At 37.7% G+C, this 18,486-nt stretch overlaps 2 protein-coding genes across 10 annotated transcripts in view; one reads left to right on the forward strand and one right to left on the reverse strand.

Annotated features, from left to right (window-relative positions):
* supt20 (SPT20 homolog, SAGA complex component) overlaps positions 1 to 18,486 on the forward strand; it is a 64,611-nt gene that overhangs the window by 18,845 nt on the left and 27,280 nt on the right. For all 9 annotated transcript variants that reach the window (XM_072262883.1, XM_072262875.1, XM_072262876.1 and 6 more), the window contains 9 exons: positions 43 to 182; positions 1,695 to 1,851; positions 1,948 to 2,004; positions 2,782 to 2,853; positions 8,814 to 8,980; positions 13,933 to 13,965; positions 14,056 to 14,173; positions 16,180 to 16,288; positions 18,297 to 18,452. In XM_072262883.1, coding sequence (XP_072118984.1) covers positions 43 to 182; positions 1,695 to 1,851; positions 1,948 to 2,004; positions 2,782 to 2,853; positions 8,814 to 8,980; positions 13,933 to 13,965; positions 14,056 to 14,173; positions 16,180 to 16,288; positions 18,297 to 18,452 — 1,009 coding nt within the window. The remainder of the gene's footprint in view (positions 1 to 42; positions 183 to 1,694; positions 1,852 to 1,947; positions 2,005 to 2,781; positions 2,854 to 8,813; positions 8,981 to 13,932; positions 13,966 to 14,055; positions 14,174 to 16,179; positions 16,289 to 18,296; positions 18,453 to 18,486) is intronic.
* exosc8 (exosome component 8) overlaps positions 16,295 to 18,486 on the reverse strand; it is a 54,325-nt gene continuing 52,133 nt past the window's right edge. Inside the window, exon 12 of the mRNA XM_072262890.1 lies at positions 16,295 to 16,364. Within this exon, the coding sequence (XP_072118991.1) occupies positions 16,321 to 16,364 (44 nt within the window). The 3' untranslated portion in view covers positions 16,295 to 16,320. The remainder of the gene's footprint in view (positions 16,365 to 18,486) is intronic.

Raw genomic sequence — 18,486 nt, forward strand, 5'->3', positions numbered from 1 at the left:
ATACAATTTTGCTTTTTAAAGTCAATCTTTTTCATGATGCAGGATGACAAGCTTGTCCTTGAAAGTCAGTTGGTACTTCATACAGCAGAGCCACTTTGTCTAGACCCTTCCTTCACTGTAACATGCACAACCAATAAACTTCTTTATAACAAACAAAAGATGAACACTAGACCGATGAAAAGGTGGGTGTTGGAGAAATAATGAGTAAAGTTTTGTATTGATATTCCGACTGGTTCCCAAACTGCTCTATTTCTGCTAATTAATGCTGTGGAATTATTACAGCACATTTCAGGACATCCTTGTTATACCATTATTTGAACTTTGGAAGGAAGAACCCAATCTAATGAACCCTGTCAGAAGTAATCAATGTTTGAGATTGAGATTATTACCTGTTACTATTCTGGGATCGAAGTTGATGTATTAGCTTTATTTACAGTGTACATTAAAACTTCAAAACATACAGTGAAATGCATCATTTGATGTCAAATCAAATTAGCAAGGATTGTGCTGGGGGTACCTGCAAGTGTCGTCGTGCTTCTGGTGCAATATAACACTCCCACAACTTAATAACGCTAACTGTACATCTTTGGAATGTGGGAGGAAACCAGTGTAGTCATGAGGAAAATGGATAAATTCTTTCTAGACAGCTCGATATTCTAAAGGTTCTGGTTTCTGAACAAACCATGTGTGTTATACTGAGTTTTATCCTGCGACCTGGAAAATAAAGAGGCAAGGTGAATGAACTCCAGGCATTACTTAGAGTTATACAGTACATCATAGAAACAGGCCCTTCTGCCCAACTGTCCCTTACTGACCAAGATGCTCTATCCAAGCGTTTGACCCACAACCTCTAAACCTTTCCAGTGTATTTACCTGTGCAACTGTCCTTTTGTTACACCCTTCATGTAACAAAAAAAAGTTGTGTCTCTGAAGTTCCTCTTAAGTCTTTCAATCTTTCCCCTCTTACCTTAAACGTATACCTTCTTGTTCTTGATTCCCCAACATGATGGTGGGGGGGAACAGAAAGACTGAGCGCATTCAGCCTCTCAATTCTCCTCATAATTTTATACGCCTCTATAAGGAAACCTGTCAGTCTCCTATACTCTAAAGGAGTAAAGTCCTGGCCTGTGAAGCTTCTCCCTATAACTCAGTCTTTCTAAATCTTTCCAGTTTAATAACATATTTTCTAAAGCAGGGCAACCAAAACTGAACACAATACTCCCAAATGAAGCCTCACCAGTGCCCTGTACAACCATACTGTGACCTCCCAACTTTTATACTCAATGCCCTGATGAAGGGCTCTGTGTCAAAAGCCTCCTTCAGCACTATTTCTACCCATGACACCACTTTCAGTGAGCCATGTACTTGTACTCTGTTCACAACACTCCCCAGAGCCCTGCCATTCACGGTGAAAGTGCAACCTGGATTTGACTGGCTCATTTCACCAAAAGGAAATAATTTAAATGAAACCAGGTGCAGGATATCAATTTCTACTACTTAAACAGAACTATTTAATGTCCTGTTACTTAAAATGGAGGAACAAAATACTTCCCATGGCCTACTTTAATTCGGCCTCCCTTACCAAATAGAATTATGCAAAAAGGTGAATTTATATTTATCTTCTGCTTTGAAACCTGTTTGCTGGTTGTTAACTTTTTGTCATATTACAAGTCTATTTTGCCTATTTTCAACAGGAATATGAAGCGGTATTCCCGACCAGCATTGAACAAACAGCAGGAGATAACCCAATGCACATCATCACCTCATCTTAAGTTGTTTGATTATTTACAAAAGAGAAAAGAAAGAAAGCCAGTGTTACCTGTTGATCTTAAAATTTCAAGAGCTGGAAATGTATGTTTCTTTTCATTTATCCAACTATAAATCTTGTCAGCTATTGCTTTCAACTGGCATATAGTTTTAACATAATTTCCTCTCTTCTTGTGGCAGTGTGTTGACATGTGGAAGCAGAGTCCTTGCCAGCTCACAGTGCCATCTGAAGTTGATGTAAGTCTTTAGTTCTTCATAGAATATCAGTAATATTTTATCAAAAATTCTCAGAAATAATTGAAACTTTTTTTTAGCATTAATCATTATGTTTTAATAAACAGCAGCCATTTGAGGCAGTGAAGAGCTATTTCATGAGTTTGTTCATTATAGATAATTGGACTGTTTTAGCTTCAGTAAAATCAAAGCAAGTTACTACTTTTCTTTCATCTTTCCAAAGATATTATGAAAATTGCAGATCTGTATTGTTACGAGTTTATCTCATTGAAGCTGTTTTAGAGCTGGTGATTCATGTTATAAGACAACAAAAATCAAAGGTATTTGATCCTGAGGTGTCAATCAATAATAGAAACACATCACTGGAAAATCAATTCTGTAGGGAGCTACTTTGTTTCTGGTTGTATACATGTTTCTTGTATTTTTTTTACAATACACTTTTTTCCCTCTATTTCTGTATCTCCAAGCCTGAATGCATGAAAATGCAGTGAGCAAAACAGTTCTGAATTGTCTTACTGCTTATTTCTCGCAAACTTATCAGTGACAAAAATCACTGCTTTCTGAACACAAGCACATACAATTAACACTATTTAAAAACTGTTCGGCAACAGTTTCCTGTCCTAATTAAGCAATATAGTGTCCCAAATAAACAAAGGGAATTTTGGAATTTTTGATTTTTGTTCTTTAAGAATTGTCCCAAATAAGTGGCTGCCCTAATGGACTGTAGTGTGAAAAACTTATATATTTGTTAATTTTAGTATCAAATTTGCACTTGTCTAGGTGGAAAAGTATGTAAAAGTGGAAAAATTGATCAGATCTGATGACCTGCAAGCAGCAATCTGGCCACCCCATGTAAGTACTACAGTTCTTTGACTATTTCATTCAAATGTATTGTGGGACCTTTTCAAACACCAGATCTTCCCAAGTACACTTCTAACTACAGCAATTTACTTCATTGGAAAACTAGAGCATCGTGAAGTTTTGCTTCAAATTTAGATATTAGTTTTTTAAAGTAAATTTTCAAAATAATTTTAAATCATCAGTTTAAAAATATTAATTCCATTTAATGGAAATAAAACTGAAATTACAAATTTGTAGCCAATTAATGTTATTAAAAATGTCAAATAATTATAAACATGTGATTGCCATTTAGTTGATTGCTAATGTTCAGTTTTGCAAGTGATTTCTTCGGAAGGATATATTTGATCAACATTAGCGGTCTGTATAATTGAATGGGACTCTAGACTCTAAATTTTGACATTTTATTTAATCTAAGCTTCATTTGTTCATCTAACAGAAATAGCTGCAACTTCAGGCATAAATTTGTATAGAATATACAGTTGCAAGAAAAAGTTTGTGAACTGTTTGCAATTATCTAGTTTTCAGCATTAATTACTCATAAAATGTGATCTTCATTTATGTCACAATATTAGACAGACACAGTTTGCCTAAACTAATAACACACAAACAGTTGTACTTTTCATATCTTTATTGAACATATCGTTTAATCATTCACAGTCAAGGCTGGAAAAAGTATGTGAACCCTTGTATTTAATAACTGGTTGAACCTCCATTAGTAGCAATAGCCTCCACCAAATGTTTCCTGTAGCTGCTGATCAGACTTGCACAATGGCAAGGAGGAGTTTTAGACCATCGTTTCAGATCATTAGTATTTTTGGGATTCCTTGCATGAACAGCCCTCTTCAGGTCATGCCACAGCATCTCAATTGGGTTAAGGTCTGAACTCTGACTTGACCATCCAAAACACAAATTTTCTTCTTTTTAAACCATTCTGTTGTTGATTTCTTCTTGTGTTTTGGATCATTGTCTTGTTGCATTATCCAACTTCTACTGAGTTTCAGGTGGCAGACTGCTACCTTGACATTCTCCTGTAAAATGTCTTGATACAATTTTGAATTCATTGTTCCTTCAGCAATTGCAACCTGAGGCAGCAAAGTAGGTCCAAGCCATGATGCTTCTTCTACCATGATAAGTTGGGATGAGGTTGTTGTGTTGGTGTACATTGCCATTTTCCCTCCAAACAGTGGTATGCATTTATGCCAAAAGTTCAACTTTTGTCTCATCTGTCCACAGAACATTGTCCCAGAAGTGTTGTGGCACATCCAGGTGGTCTTTTGCGAACTGGAGATGTGAGAAATGTTTTTATATTTTGGAGAACAGTGGTGTTCTTCCATGAACAGCATTCTTGTTCGGTGTTTTTCTTGTAGCGAACACATGAACAGAGACTTTAGCAAGTTTTAGAAGTTTCTGCAGGTCTTTTGCTGTTACCCTTGGGTTCTTTTTCACCTCCTTCAGCATTGCACGTGTGCTGTTGGTGTGATCTTTGCAAGATGCCCACTCCTAGGGAGAGTAGCAACAGTACTGAGTCTCCTCCATTTGTAGACAATTTCTCTTACTGTGGACTGATGAACACTCAGTTCTTTAAAGATGCTTTTAAAGCCTTTTCCAGTCTCATGCATCTGTACAATTCTTCAAAGGTCCTCTGAAAGTTGTTTTGATCAAAGCATGGTGCACATAAGCAGATCTTTCTGGAGAAGAGCAGGTTCTGTCAGTGACCTGACTTTGTGTAGGGCAGGGCACCTCTACAACAAACACCTCCAATCTCATCTCATTGATTGAAACACCTGACTCCAAATAGCTTTTGCAGAAGGCATTACCCCAGAGGTTCACATACTTTTTTGAAGGTAGACTGATTGCTTAAATGGTGTACTCAGTAGTGATGAGAATTACAATTGTTTGTGTATTATTAGTTTAGGCAGTTTGTGTTGGCTTTTTATTGTGACTTAGATGAAGATCAGACCACATTTTATGAGTAATTAATGCAGAAATCCAGGTAATTGCAGAGTTAACAAACTTTTTCTTTCAACTATACCCCACAGAAATGGACCATTCAGCCTACCCAGTCCTTGCCAGCATTTAATCATTCATTCCCTTCTGTCCTTTGAAATGTAATCCTATCCCTTCTCCCTTTTCCTGACTTTCCCTTAAATACCTTGGTTACAACTGGCAGGTTCCACTTTCTTGCTAGTCTGGGTTTCTTCCACATTACCTATTTATTGGTGATAACCTGATACAGATGGCTTCAAATTTTATTCCTTTCCACATGTAGAAATAATACCTACTCTGTCTACACTACTGTGTACTGTTCTAAATCCTCTGTTAATATGAAAGACCTTGGCCAGGTCAGGAGAAAAGTGACTCCATCCATCATTGATACCTTTCAATTTATGGTATCAAGCTTTTAAATCTTTTCAGCTTAGAACATAGAACATGGAAAACCTACAGCACAATACAGGCCCTTCGGCCCACAAAGCTGTGCTGAACATGTCCTTACCTTAGAAATTACCTAGGGTTATCCAGAGCCCTCTATTTTTCTAAGCTCCATGTACCTACCAAGGAGTCTCTTAAAAGACCCTATCGTATCCGCCTCCACCACCATCGCTGGCAGCTTCTTTTCAAGTGCTCAATATCCTTTTAAGTAATTTAATTGAGGAAACAATTCAAACTGCTAGATTCTGAAACAAAAACATAAATGCTGGAAGCGCTCAGCCAGTCAAGCAGCACCTGAGGAAAGGGAAACCAGTCATCATATTAATCTGAAATAATGATCAAAGTTCAAAGTAAAACTTATTGCTAGATTACTAGTCTTGTGCATAATTCTCTCAAGTTGTTTCAGTAGGAGTATATGTAGCTTTTTTTCATTTTTTCAATTTGTTCTAAAAACAAACCATAATTACTTGGATTTTTTTTATTATAGTCTCACTGACTTTGGTGCAATGTTGTATTTGTTGCATTAGGACTCCTACTTTTCCATTTATTTTTATTTTACAAGTAACATTTGACCTGATTCATTCTACCTTTCATTAAAGTTAAATTAATTTGTCAATTATGCCCCTGTTTTACGAATTAAAGCCTTGCAAATTGCTGCATTTCACTTTATCAATGATAAATCCTCCAAATTTCATGTGGTCTATATTAAGAAATGAACTTTTCATTTCAAAACATAAATTATTAATATAATCAGTTTTGCTTTCTGTGTGCTGGCCAGCTAGCTCTCCATTCTGCTGTTGGAACTGTGTTCCGTGTGATTTTGTTTTCTCCCTATTGGTCTTTAAAAAGTAGTGATTCATCATTGTTCTTTCAGGAATCTAGCATTGTTTATGGTGCAATACCTTTGTCTACACTTTCTGTTAGGATTTCAAAGAGTTTGCTGAGGTTGGTCAAGCAAGTGAATTTTTCTCTCCTTTTGAATTCTGTGTTGACTGTTCATTATATTTTTGGATTCTAGATGTTTCTTCCGTTTTCATCTTTGGTAGGTTTCCATTATTTCTTTCATAACTGATACTTAGCTGACTGCCTCTTTTAAATATATTAGATATGTACCAACCTCTGACGCTGTACATTTGTACCACTGTTGTACTAAATATATGCGACAAGGTGTCTTTTAGCTCTATTAGTTCTTTGAAAATGTAAGCAAGCAATCCATCCAACCATAGCTCTGCTTTGACGTTGATTTGCTTATTAATTGTTTCTCCCCATGTCATTCCAAGTATAGTTTTATCATTTCAAGATCATCTAATGTCTTGGCTTTCTAATTAATCTTGTTGGTGATAAAATAAAATAGAATAAAATAAATATTGCAGAAAATTTTCTGTTCCTGATAAGGTTTATATCCTTTCTGTCTCTCAATAGCCCTTTTCCCACACTGAATTATCTTTCTCTTAATTTTTGGAATAAATAATTTGGAAAGCTATGTTAGGGGTCTTTTTTTTTCCCAGAGACTTAAAGAAAAGACTTCTAAAATTATATCAAATTAATACTGCAGATTTTTCTTATACAGCATTATCATATTTGGAAGGATATGCTGTGCTGACTAGATATTATGATCGGTTATGATATTACTTTTCTGCAAGTTCTCACTGAGTATAATAGACAATTAAGTTTGCTAAGCAAGAGGAATTTGGAATTTGGCCTTAATACTGGGATAAATGTACTGTAATGTTTATTTTGGTTTTAATTTGCTAAGTTATTGTATAATGTGTTTAGTAGTGTTTAAACTTGTTTATCTGGCATATTAACCGGGAACAAGTTTGAACAAGCTAGAAAAAGCTTGAGTGACTGACTTCAAATGTGATTTTTTTCCCTCACACATAGTTATTGAAGTACTAGTTAAAATAGTATGATAAATCTTTTAAAAATGAAAAAATAGGTATTTGTTACATTTGAGGGGTTAAATTATTAAGAATTCTATTTTATTTTGAAGTGTAGGTAGGTCTTGCTTTCAGAACTCTGAGCTGCTGTGCATCAATTTAATGAGCTCTTTATGCTTTGAACATCCCAACCAAATGTTTGAGTGCTTTTAGTTACTGTACTCATGTTGAATGTTTCTGGTGCCCCCAAACAGTATGTTTAAGAGTGTCAGCGATAATCAACTATAAGCCGAAAGAATTAGTGAAGAAGGGAAGTGTGTGACTGTTAAAGGAGTAATGGAGAATTTGCAAACCAGTTTTGTGTGTTCTTATAATGATGGTAATTTAGAACAGCAACAAAACTTACTCCACTGACCCTTCTCACATGGGAGGTTGAAATACTGAAGTAACACAGAAATTAAATGGATTTAATTGCTTTTAAATCAGCTTAGTAATATCAAGATACCACAAAAGGAGGTTTAGAAATTATGAAGCATATTTTTAAAAATAAGCTCTCAAGGATAGTAAGCATTGTATTACAACTTGTAACCAGTTTAGGAATAGCATGATAAACGTGGTTATGTGCATCTCTGGACAAATGGTATTGTTGTGGATACTTAAATTGTTGGGATTCTGGAATTACTTTGAATTATAAAGTCTGTGCAGTATGACTGGCTTCAAGCTTGTATAACGTTGGGTCAGGTGTCATTTTTGGAAGGATAGCCATTCCTGTGGAGTAGAGTTGTGGAAGGTGGAGAGATTAAACAAGATAACAGTTAAGATAAAAGCAAATGACTCAACAGCAGGAGAAATCTGCATGAGTAATAGTAGATTAATTGGGTGACTGTTCTAAAGACACATTGGAATCGTGATCAAAATATGATGTTTTTTTCTTTGAAAGAAAATTTTATCCCAGTTGCTCCCTAAATGTGTTTCCTTTCAGTAAACCAATAAATTAAAAATATTTATCAAAATCTTGAAAATGAAGTATTATAGACATCTAATATGGGATTAAGGAAACATTTGGTAAAATAGAGACATAATAGGTGGCGAATACTGGAACCTGGAGCAAGAATCATACTGCTAGAAGAACTCAGCAGGTCCAGCAGCGTTTGTGAGAGAGAGAAAAAAGGAAAAGGAATTGTTTGGTGTTTTGGGTCAAGACTACGCAACAGGACCAAGAGTGGAGAGAGAATATATCTCATTTTAAACTCGCGGGGTTTCTATTTCCCACACTGATTTAAACTTGCCATGTCCCATTTCTGACACTCCCTATTCAACCTCAACAGCTCCCTATTTACTGTACTTTCTTTACACATTCATCAGGTTAACTAGAAAGTTTGTTATACTTTTGTGTAACATTTAAGAATAAAATAAGTTGAGCTGATTGGGGGTATTAATAGGAATAAAATCCATAGCCCAGAAACTGCCAATCTGGTACCGCCAAAGACCCAAGGATGTTGAATCTCTGGCATTCTACTGTTTTAGATGTTGGTAGAAGTGCAAGAGATTTACAGGTAAAATTTGTATATGTATCTGATTTTAAAAATCTATTTAATGAAGTCATTAAGATATTTATGTATAATTATTGAATTCTTTCAGGAAACAAATGATGAGTACATTTTTGAATGGGAAGGGGCAGATCAAGCTCATGCATCCAAATTAACAATTTACCAATCACCAGATGACCCCCTGTTTTATGGTAAGATACAAATGATGAAGGACTCCAAACCAGAGGAAGAGAACAAACATGTGGTTACTCACATCCCGTAAGTAGAAATGAATAGGTAGAGGATTGAAAGTGGAAGTCGTGTGAATGCAAGATAAATGTTTTGAAATGAAACTTCCTGCCCTATGTTCAAAACAGTTACCCCAAAATTAATGTTTAAAGACTGAATAATTATATGGAAAGCATTTGGTCAAATTTACTTTTTTATCAATCAAACAATGAAATTAAATCATATAAACTTCTGTAGAATTACTTAAAGTTTATTGGTACTTGATGTAAGAAGTTGAACACAGAAGGGCTGAAATTTAATATCCTTTTATTCATGTTTTGAGTTATTTCTCCTCCTCATGTTTTGAGTTATCTCACCTCCAAGATAGTAATACAACATTTGTCAGTTTCTGTATCCCAGAGATAACGTTGCTCAGAGCTTGGCTGGGACATTTTACCTTACAATCTAGGTTGGTGCTGGATTTACTAGACATGGAAACTGGGTGTACATCTCCCAGACATTTTGAATGCTTTTCAAAATTCAACAGTAATAACAAAGTTCAGTGTAAAAACTGGCTGTGGATGACACTGATTTACTGTTTCAATAAAATCAAGCTAAAAGGAATGGAAATGCTATATAATGTTTTAAAAATCTGAGGATTGAGAAAGAGATGTCTCTGACCAAAATTATCCTGTAAGTGTTCACAAATTTACTCATTGTTTCTTTCAATAGCTTTCTTAGTTATGGATATCCAAGGCATGCTTGACATTCCTTCCCCTTTCCTCCTGACCGTGCCTTCTGTACCTCCTCCATCTTATAACTTCCACTTTTCCCTATTCTTGAATCGCTAAGCTTTCTTTCTCTGGATTCCACATCCAGTAAACTTTTGCTGCACCTTCACTTCCCTGTATCCATTCTGCTGTTTTTGACTATTTGCCACAGGCTCTTTCCTCGTGCAAACAATAGAAAGTTGGTGATGTTGGGTCTGCTGGCTCTGGGAGATTTAAAACACTGCAGATGCTGGAATCTGGAACAAAAAAACTGCTGGAGAATGCAGGGGGTTGAGCAGCATCTGTTTGGCGGGGGGGGTGGGGGGGAGTAGAATAAGAATTGTTGATGTTTTGTGTTAAGTCCCTGCAGCAAGACAGAGTGGAGCGAGAACATGGTGAATGTAACGGTGAGACAGGAAGAGGTCAGACAGATGCCAGAAGGTAATAGAGTGAAGAGGGATGAACGGTGATGGATAGATGGAACCAGTTGGAGTAAGGGTGAAATTAGGAGGTAATGATGGGCAGGATCTGAAGAGGATATATAAGGAGCCAGCTGAGGGTGGGGAATGTAAGGGTGAAGGGTGGAGACAAGGTGATAAGTGGGGACAAAGGCTACCAGTGCTGGAATCTGATAAGTAAGGAAAGTGATGAAGGCGACCATTGAGGAGGGATGAAGGACTGATGGAACAAGATGGGGCAGGGGATATGATGGGTGGTGCATAGAGAGTAAGTGGATGAATTCAGGAAGGCAAGGGTATGAAACTGGTGAAAGGTCATGAGACAGAGGTGTGAGGATTATGGGAAAGGGAACAAGAATAGGAGGGCAGGAGGGGATTAGAAAGCGGTAAGGGTTATCTGAAATGCAGTTTTTATATCATTCAGTTGTAGACTATCTGAGCAAACTATAAGGCTTAGACAATCGTTTTTGCATTGACCCTCACCTTTGCAGTGGTGAAGACCAAGGATGTACAGGTTGGTGTGGCAATAGCAAGGAGCATTTAAATGGCATGCAACCAGGAGTTCGGGGTGGCCATTGTGAATGGAGCACAGCTGCTCTGCAAGCCAGATGCTTAGTCTTCACTTGGTCTTGCTAATGTAGAGGAGGCCACATTGAGAGTACAGAATGCAGTTGATGAGCTTGCAGTAGGTGCAGATGAATCTTTGCCTCACCTGGAAGGGCTATTTACATTCTTGGATTGTGGTGAAGGAGGATGTGTAGGAACAAGTGTTCTGCATCCTACAATTAGGAAGAGATTATATTCACTTATTGAGTATAAAAATTAAATATAATCCACAAGGGAAAGAGAAAAGCAAGTTTAATCACCTGGCATATTTGTAGTTAATTGGGTATGAGAGGTATGACAAATAGAGCTAATTCTGAAGTTAACAAGTCTACGTTCCTGCTATTTTAGATGGACATGCTCTCCAGAAATCTGAAATACATATTTTTGTCGATTGAGGGTTAGGGAGCAATTTGGGAGGAGATTAAGTCCATTCTCAAAATAAAACGTTATGGATTATCGTGTCATTTAGTAAAAATGCTAAAAGAAAAATACATTAGATTGCTACTATCCATAGCAAGGACCAAGTATTAGCTTGATGTCAGTAATGAGTAAGATCATGTCAAGCAATTACTTTGCTCTTAGGTTTTGTGCAGTGTATGTGTATGAGAATGTAACATAAGGTTGGGATGCTATCTCTTTACATCTCCTGTCTGTGGTTAAGTAATGCAAATACTACGCAGGAAGGTATACAGTGAATGCAGCAAAATGCTCAGAAGTGCACACAAATATGGTTAGCTACTCAATTACCTTGCCTCTCTTGCTATTGTTGTTAATTGCTTTCAGAACTAGCAGTGCATGGTGTTGGTTACAGTGGGACTGAATGATAGTCTTCTCCTTGGGTACGTTGTCCATGTTGGTGCGGCAGCCTTTTTTCTGCCTCACTCTGTTCGCTTTGCAAACTCACTGGTCAATTATTGTAGTATATTTATATTTCCTACTTCCCTACTTTTCCTGCTTCCCCAACACTGCCCAATAGAATGCAGTCTCACTGAAAAGACAGGAGCAGCAAGAGTGTGATATTAACACTGCCTCCATCACCATCCTGACTTGTAACTAGATTTTCATTCTTGATATATATCACCTTATTTGAAAATATGCATCTCATATCCTGATTTCCTTTTCTTTATCATTGTTACAGTGATCCTTTGCTGCACTCTAAAACACTCCCATTCCTTGGGCTTTTGAAGCACTTTTCCACATCGGTCTTTCAGCCTTTGCAGTGTAGTTTAGGTTTTAGGAAGTGTAATTCAGTCATGACCAAAGAATATTCCACATAATGTTACAAGAAGGAGTTGTAAATAAATGAATATTGCCATATTACATTCAAATGACAATTTAATTTAAGCAAGGAGGCTATAGGTACAGAATAATAAATTTTTTTAAATGTTCAAAATAGTTGTTAAATTTTGCTGCAACACACATCAAAGTTGCTGGTGAATGCAACAGGCCAGGCAGCATCTCTAGGAAGAGGTACAGTCGACGTTTCGGGCAGAGACCCTTCGTCAGGACTAACTGAAAGAAGAGCTAGTAAGAGATTTGAAAGGGGGAGGGGGAGATCCAAAATGATAGGAGAAGACAGGATGGGGAGGGATGGAGCCAAGAGCTGGACATTTAATTGGCAAAAGGGATATGAGAGGATCATGGGACGGGAGGCCTAGGGAGAAAGAAAAGGTGGGGGGGGGGACCCAGAGGATGGGCAAGGGATATAGTGAGAGGGACAGAGGGAGAAAAAGGAGAGAGAGAAAGAAAAAGAATGTGTGTATATAAATAAATAACGGATGGGGTACGAGGGAGAGGTGGGGCATTAGTGGAAGTTTGAGAAGTCAATGTTCATGCCATCAGGTTGGAGGCTACCCAGACGGAATATAAGGTGTTATTCCTCCAACCTGAGTGTGGCTTCATCTTTACAGTAGAGGAGGCCGTGGATAGACATATCAGAATGGGAATGGGACGTGGAATTAAAATGTGTGGCCACTGGGAGATCCTGCTTTCTCTGGTGGACAGAGCGTAGGTGTTCAGCGAAACGATCTCCCACTCTGCGTCGGGTCTCGCCAATATATAGAAGGCCACATCGGGAGCACCGGACACAGTACATCACCCCAGCCGACTCACAGGTGAAGTGTCGCCTCACCTGGAAGGACTGTCTGGGGCCCTGAATGGTGGTAAGGGAGGAAGTGTAAGGGCATGTGTAGCACTTGTTCTGCTTACAAGGATAAGTGCCAGGAGGGAGATCAGTGGGGAGGGATGGGGGGGGAAGCGAATGGACAAGGGAGTCGCGAAGGGAGCGATCCCTGCGGAAAGCAGAGAGAAGGGGAGAGGGAAAGATGTGCTTATTCTTCTTTCAGTTAGTCTTGACGAAGAGTCTCGGCTGTACCTCTTCCTAGAGATGCTGCCTGGTGTGCTGTGTTCACCAGCAACTTTGATGTTTGTTGCTTGAATTTCCAGCATCTGCAGGTTTCCTCCTGTTTGCGTTATTAAATTTTCCTGTTGAGAAGTGCAGTATTTTGTTCAGAAATTTGGTAGAGCTCATGAATTCACAATAAATTTCCAGCAGTATTTTTCCACTTTTTTTGTGCTCTTTGCTCTACTTATTTAATTTATTAATATATTCTTATTGTAATTTTTAGTTTTTTAGCTATTGCACTGTATTGCTGCAAAACAAAAAATGTCACCACATATGCCAGTGATATGAAATTTGATTCTGATGGTACAAACTTCACCTAAGTACTTGATATTTGCAAATTTAATTGATATAAAAAAGGGGAAAAACAATTTGTTTAACGAAACATTTTGTGGTTAATGGTTTACTTCTGAAATGTAATTTGCCCCACTTGTATTAAGTTATGAAAGACTGTCTCGTTTTTTTTTTTGCTTGTTAGTTGAGGAAAGAATGTTTGCCAGTGTTCTAACTTTAATCATTGTCAAAGATCTATAGGTTTTAAGTTCACATGACCTGGCATATGGGCCATCAGTTTATAATTGGATTTGAACGTCTACATCACAGCACTAAACTAGAATATGGCTTTGGATAAGTGTTTTAACAAAGCTTTAATCCACTGCATTTTAAGTGTACATTGAACCTCATACATGTTCAAATATAGATCATTTAGGTCTGCAGCTTCTACTGATCTCCTGAATTTCAATTGTAAATTGTTGTTTTGTACACCAGGTTCCCTATAGGTACAAAAGCAGAAGCTGACAGGTGAGTGCCCTTGGTTTTCTTCTCCACTTTCTATACTTACTGTTTTCCATAAGGATTTACTGTTTTAAAATGCATCTTGTTGAACTGCAGGTTTGTAAAGCAGTATTTTGAGGTTTTGCAGCAGGATACCAAATGTCCAGTGAAGATTTCCCATAGTTCAGCTGGCTCAGTGAGTCAGAGTCACTTGTCTCCTGGGAAAGAAATTGAGGTGGGTGTAGTATTTTTTACTTGTTAAGTATTAGATTGGTATTCAGAATTACTTGTTAAATTTCTCCATTTTCATAACCCATTGCACATGTGTCCCCACTGTATCAGATGGTGGATTGTATTGCTTTAAGATATTGAAGAAATCACAATTCAGATGATTTCATTAATGTAATTTATTATTTTAAGTACTGAATCTCACAATGTGTGATCAAGATCGGAAATACAATCATCAAACAAGTCAACAAATTCAACTATCTTGGCAGCCTAATAACAAGTAATGGCAGGTGTGACACAGATATCAAATACAGAATAGCGATGGCGAAAGAAGCTTTCCAAAAAATGAAGACCATATTAACAGACAGAAGGATGAGCATGTACACTAAAAACAGAATACAGCAGTGCTACGTTTATTCTATCCTGACTTATGGAAGTGAATGCTGGACCATTTCCCCAGCGATGGAAAAGAGACTAGAAGCAGCTGAATTATGGTTCTACAGGAGAATGTTAAAAATATCATGGACCACACATACATCAAATGAAGAAGTTCTCAGAAGAGCCCAAGCAGTTAGATCATTAAACCAACAATAAGAGAAAGACAACTCAAACTCCTAGGACACATCATGTGGAAAGATGAACTAGAAAAACTCATACTCTGGAAAGATTGAGGGGAGTAAACCTAGAGGAAGACCTCGGCTTATGTACATCAAAAGCCTAGCTTGGTGGCTACACATCGAGGAAGTGGAAGTCATCCAAAAAAACAAGGGATAGATCTATATGGAAAACCATGGTCACCAGAGTCCGCATCGGCTATGGTACTAGACAGACAGACTGAATCTCAGAGTGGTCACTTTCTGGTCGTTAGTACACTCAGGATCTATATTGCAAAGAAGCTGAACAAAAAGTATCAGTCTCCCATATAATACCACTGGTGGTCTTAGTAATCGCAATCAATAACAAATGCTTTTACCAATTTAAGAACCACTATTTTCATATCTGAAGGGTAAATTGATAACTTAATGTATTAAAATCATAATCTGATCAATAAAATAAAACAATTGATAATCAGAGGAAGTAGATTTCTTTTAGCCCAAACAATGTACAAGTCTGATATTGTTCCACATGTTAATATGTACACGTTGGTAGAAACTAATAGTACAATAAGGCTGCATTTTTCAATAATTAAAGCAAAAAATGCAAGAAATACTCAGCAGGTTAGGCAGAATCTGTGGTGAGAGAAAAAGAGTTAATATTTTTGGTCAATGACCTTTCCTTTGAATAGGCTCAAGTGTTGAGTACTAAGAGTATAATATGCCAGTTTAGAAGAGGTGCTGTCCTTGAGTTTAATGCTGTAGGAGGCCAAGGAAAGAGATGTCAGAAATAGGATCAGAATTAAAATGACAAACATCTGGAAACTCAGGGGCACCCTTGTGGACTGAAGGGAAGTATTCCATAAAATAAATATTATTGAAGTTTGGTGTAGAAGTTCCAACTTTATGAGCAATACTGCATTCACATTTCCCACACTAATTTTTTCATATTCTCTTCTGATGTTTGAGACTTCTCAAATCCTCTGGATCTATGGGAGATATTTTTATTAGCATGTTTTGTCTAATATCATCATCATTTGTCTTTCTGGTCTTTGTCCTATCATGAATTTTCCCTTTTGTTCTCTCTGCCCTTCCCCCATTTCTCTTTTTTTTAACATTTTTTTCCGAGTTCTCATAGTCATAGATTTGTACAGCATAGAAATAGGCTCTTTGGCCACTGTGTCTAGACTGATCGCACTTGCCTGCATTAATCAGTGTCCTTTTGTGCCTTGTTCAAGTGACTGTCTAAATACCTCTTAAATGTTTTTGTTGTTCCTGCCTCTACCACTTCCTCTAGCAGCTTGTTCCAGATACTAACTACTCTTTTTGTGGAAAAATTTACCATTTAAAAAAAATGTTGATTATATATATTCTATATCAATTACACTTTCTGATTAGCCATATCTTTTATGTTTTGTAGCAATCTGAAGAAATTTCTGGATCCGTCCAGTCTTCTATACTGGGAAAGGGCGTAAAGCACAGACCTCCACCCATAAAACTCCCTAGTGGCTCCGGTGCAGGTTCTTCAGGTAAGTACTTCAATTGAATACCAACTTCATACTCATGTTTCCTCATTGCACCCGTATCCACATGAAGCAATTGCATCTGGAAAAAATTGTTTTGAGACAGTGACACGTGTCAAAAAAAGCATATCCTTGCCCAAAAAGACTTTGCAAAGCATCACTTAGAAGATAGCGTAAAGGTGTGGAAGAAGGTCTTGTGGTCAGATGAGTCTAAAGTGGAACTTTTTGGCCTCAACTGTAACTGGTATGTATGGCGTAAATCTAATACTGTACATCAGCCAGGTAACACCATCCTTACTGTTGAGCATGGGGGAGGTAGCTTCATATTATGAGATGCTTTTCAGCAGCAGGGACTAGAAATCTGGTCAGGATTGATGAGAAGATGAATGCTGCTAAATACAGAGATATCCTGGTTAAAACTTGCTAGCCTCTGCTAGAAAGCTTAAACTGGGAGGAAGATCGTCTTTTAGCAGGATAATGACCTAAAGTACACTGCCAGAGCAACCATGGAATGGCTTCAGATGAAGAAAATTAATGTTCTTGAGTGGCCCAGTCAGAGTTCAGATCTTAACCCAATTGAACATCTCTGGCAAGACCGCTATCCACTGCCACTCCCCAACTAACTTGGCACAGCTTGAGCAATTTTGCTAGGAGGAAGGGGCATATCTTGCTAATAGAGACATATCCAAAAAGACTAATGGCTGTAATAGTTGAGAGGTGGTTCAACTAAGTACTGATCAAAGTGGGATGAATATTTCTAAACCAACATTTCTGTTTTTAAATTTTTAGTTTCTCATGTTTTATAATTTTCCCTGTTTTTTTGGGCTTTACTGTGAAAAAAGGACCATGTGATTCACAAATAAAAATTCTCAGTTAAATTGATCAGAATCCCTGGTTGTAATACTCATTTATGTGAACAAAGGAGTGAATACTTTTCCAAGGCACTGTATGTCTTGTCAGGCTAGTGCATTAGCAGTACATCTCCAAGGATCAGTATTGTTCTGTCCTTGAGTTAGAGCATAGGACCGTAAGGTATAGGAGCAGAAGTGGGCCATGTGGCCCATTGAGTCTGCTCTGTCACTCAATCATGTTATAAAAGTTAAACAAAATATCCCCAACTTTAAAGGACTGACTTCAAAATTAACCACATAGTTTGTGTAGTCTGGCTGTATTGGGTTGACAAATTTTTGAGATGTGTATTATGGCAAAGGAGAGAGAGTTTGACAATAGACAATAGGTGCAGCAGTAGGCCATTCGGCCCTTCGAGCCAGCACCGCCACTCGCTGTGATCATGGCTGATCATCCACTATCAGTATCCAGTTCCTGCCTTATCCCCATAACCTTTGATTCCGCTGTCTTTAAGAGCTCTATCCATTTCTTTTTTGAAAGCATCCAGAGACTTGGCCTCCACAGCCTTCTGGGGCAGAGCATTCCACATATCCACCACTCTCTGGGTGAAAAAGTTTTTCCTCAACTCCGTTCTAAATGGCCTACCCCTAGTTCTTCAACTGTGGCCTCTGGTTCTAAACTCACCCATCAGCGGGAACATGCTTCCTGCCTGCAGCATGTCCAATCCCTTAATAATCTTATACGTTTCAATAAGATCCCCTCTCAGCCTTCTAAATTCCAGAGTATACAAGCCCAGTCGCTCCAATCTTTCAACATATGAGAGTCCCGCCATCCCAGTAAGCAAGAATGTGGAAGTAAATGGGAGGGTAAAGATAAAACAGATTTATTAGATCAAATAGCGTATTTCTGTTCATTAAATTTCCTTTGTGCCCATCTTTTAACAAATCTAAACAGAGAATTAAAGGCCAGGAAATTGATCCATCTGTTTTATTTTCTCATAGAGGAAAGAATGCTTTAGTTGATCTTTTTTTAAAAAAAAAGGAAGCCCAAGAGAAGACCAGAAGTGAAAATGGGGAATGGAAAATTAGATGCAATATTTTGCCCAGATTTAAGTGCGAGTTCCTTTTTCTGTTGGACTGAAATATATTTGTGCTCTTTATTTTAGGAAATGTCTTTGGTGCATTGCAACCAAGTGGCCATCTGAAGTCCACAACTCCCCCTCCTCCCACTACCAAAAGTGCTAATCTGTCTCGAAAGCATTCAGTGGATCAAGTCAACATGCTCTCACCACCTGCCATGTCTCCTGTGGGCTCATCGCAAAGTGAGTGGAATAACTAGCAACATATATGTGGCTA

Source organism: Mobula birostris, chromosome 7, assembly GCF_030028105.1.
Source record: "Mobula birostris isolate sMobBir1 chromosome 7, sMobBir1.hap1, whole genome shotgun sequence".
Classification (NCBI taxonomy): domain Eukaryota; kingdom Metazoa; phylum Chordata; class Chondrichthyes; order Myliobatiformes; family Myliobatidae; genus Mobula; species Mobula birostris.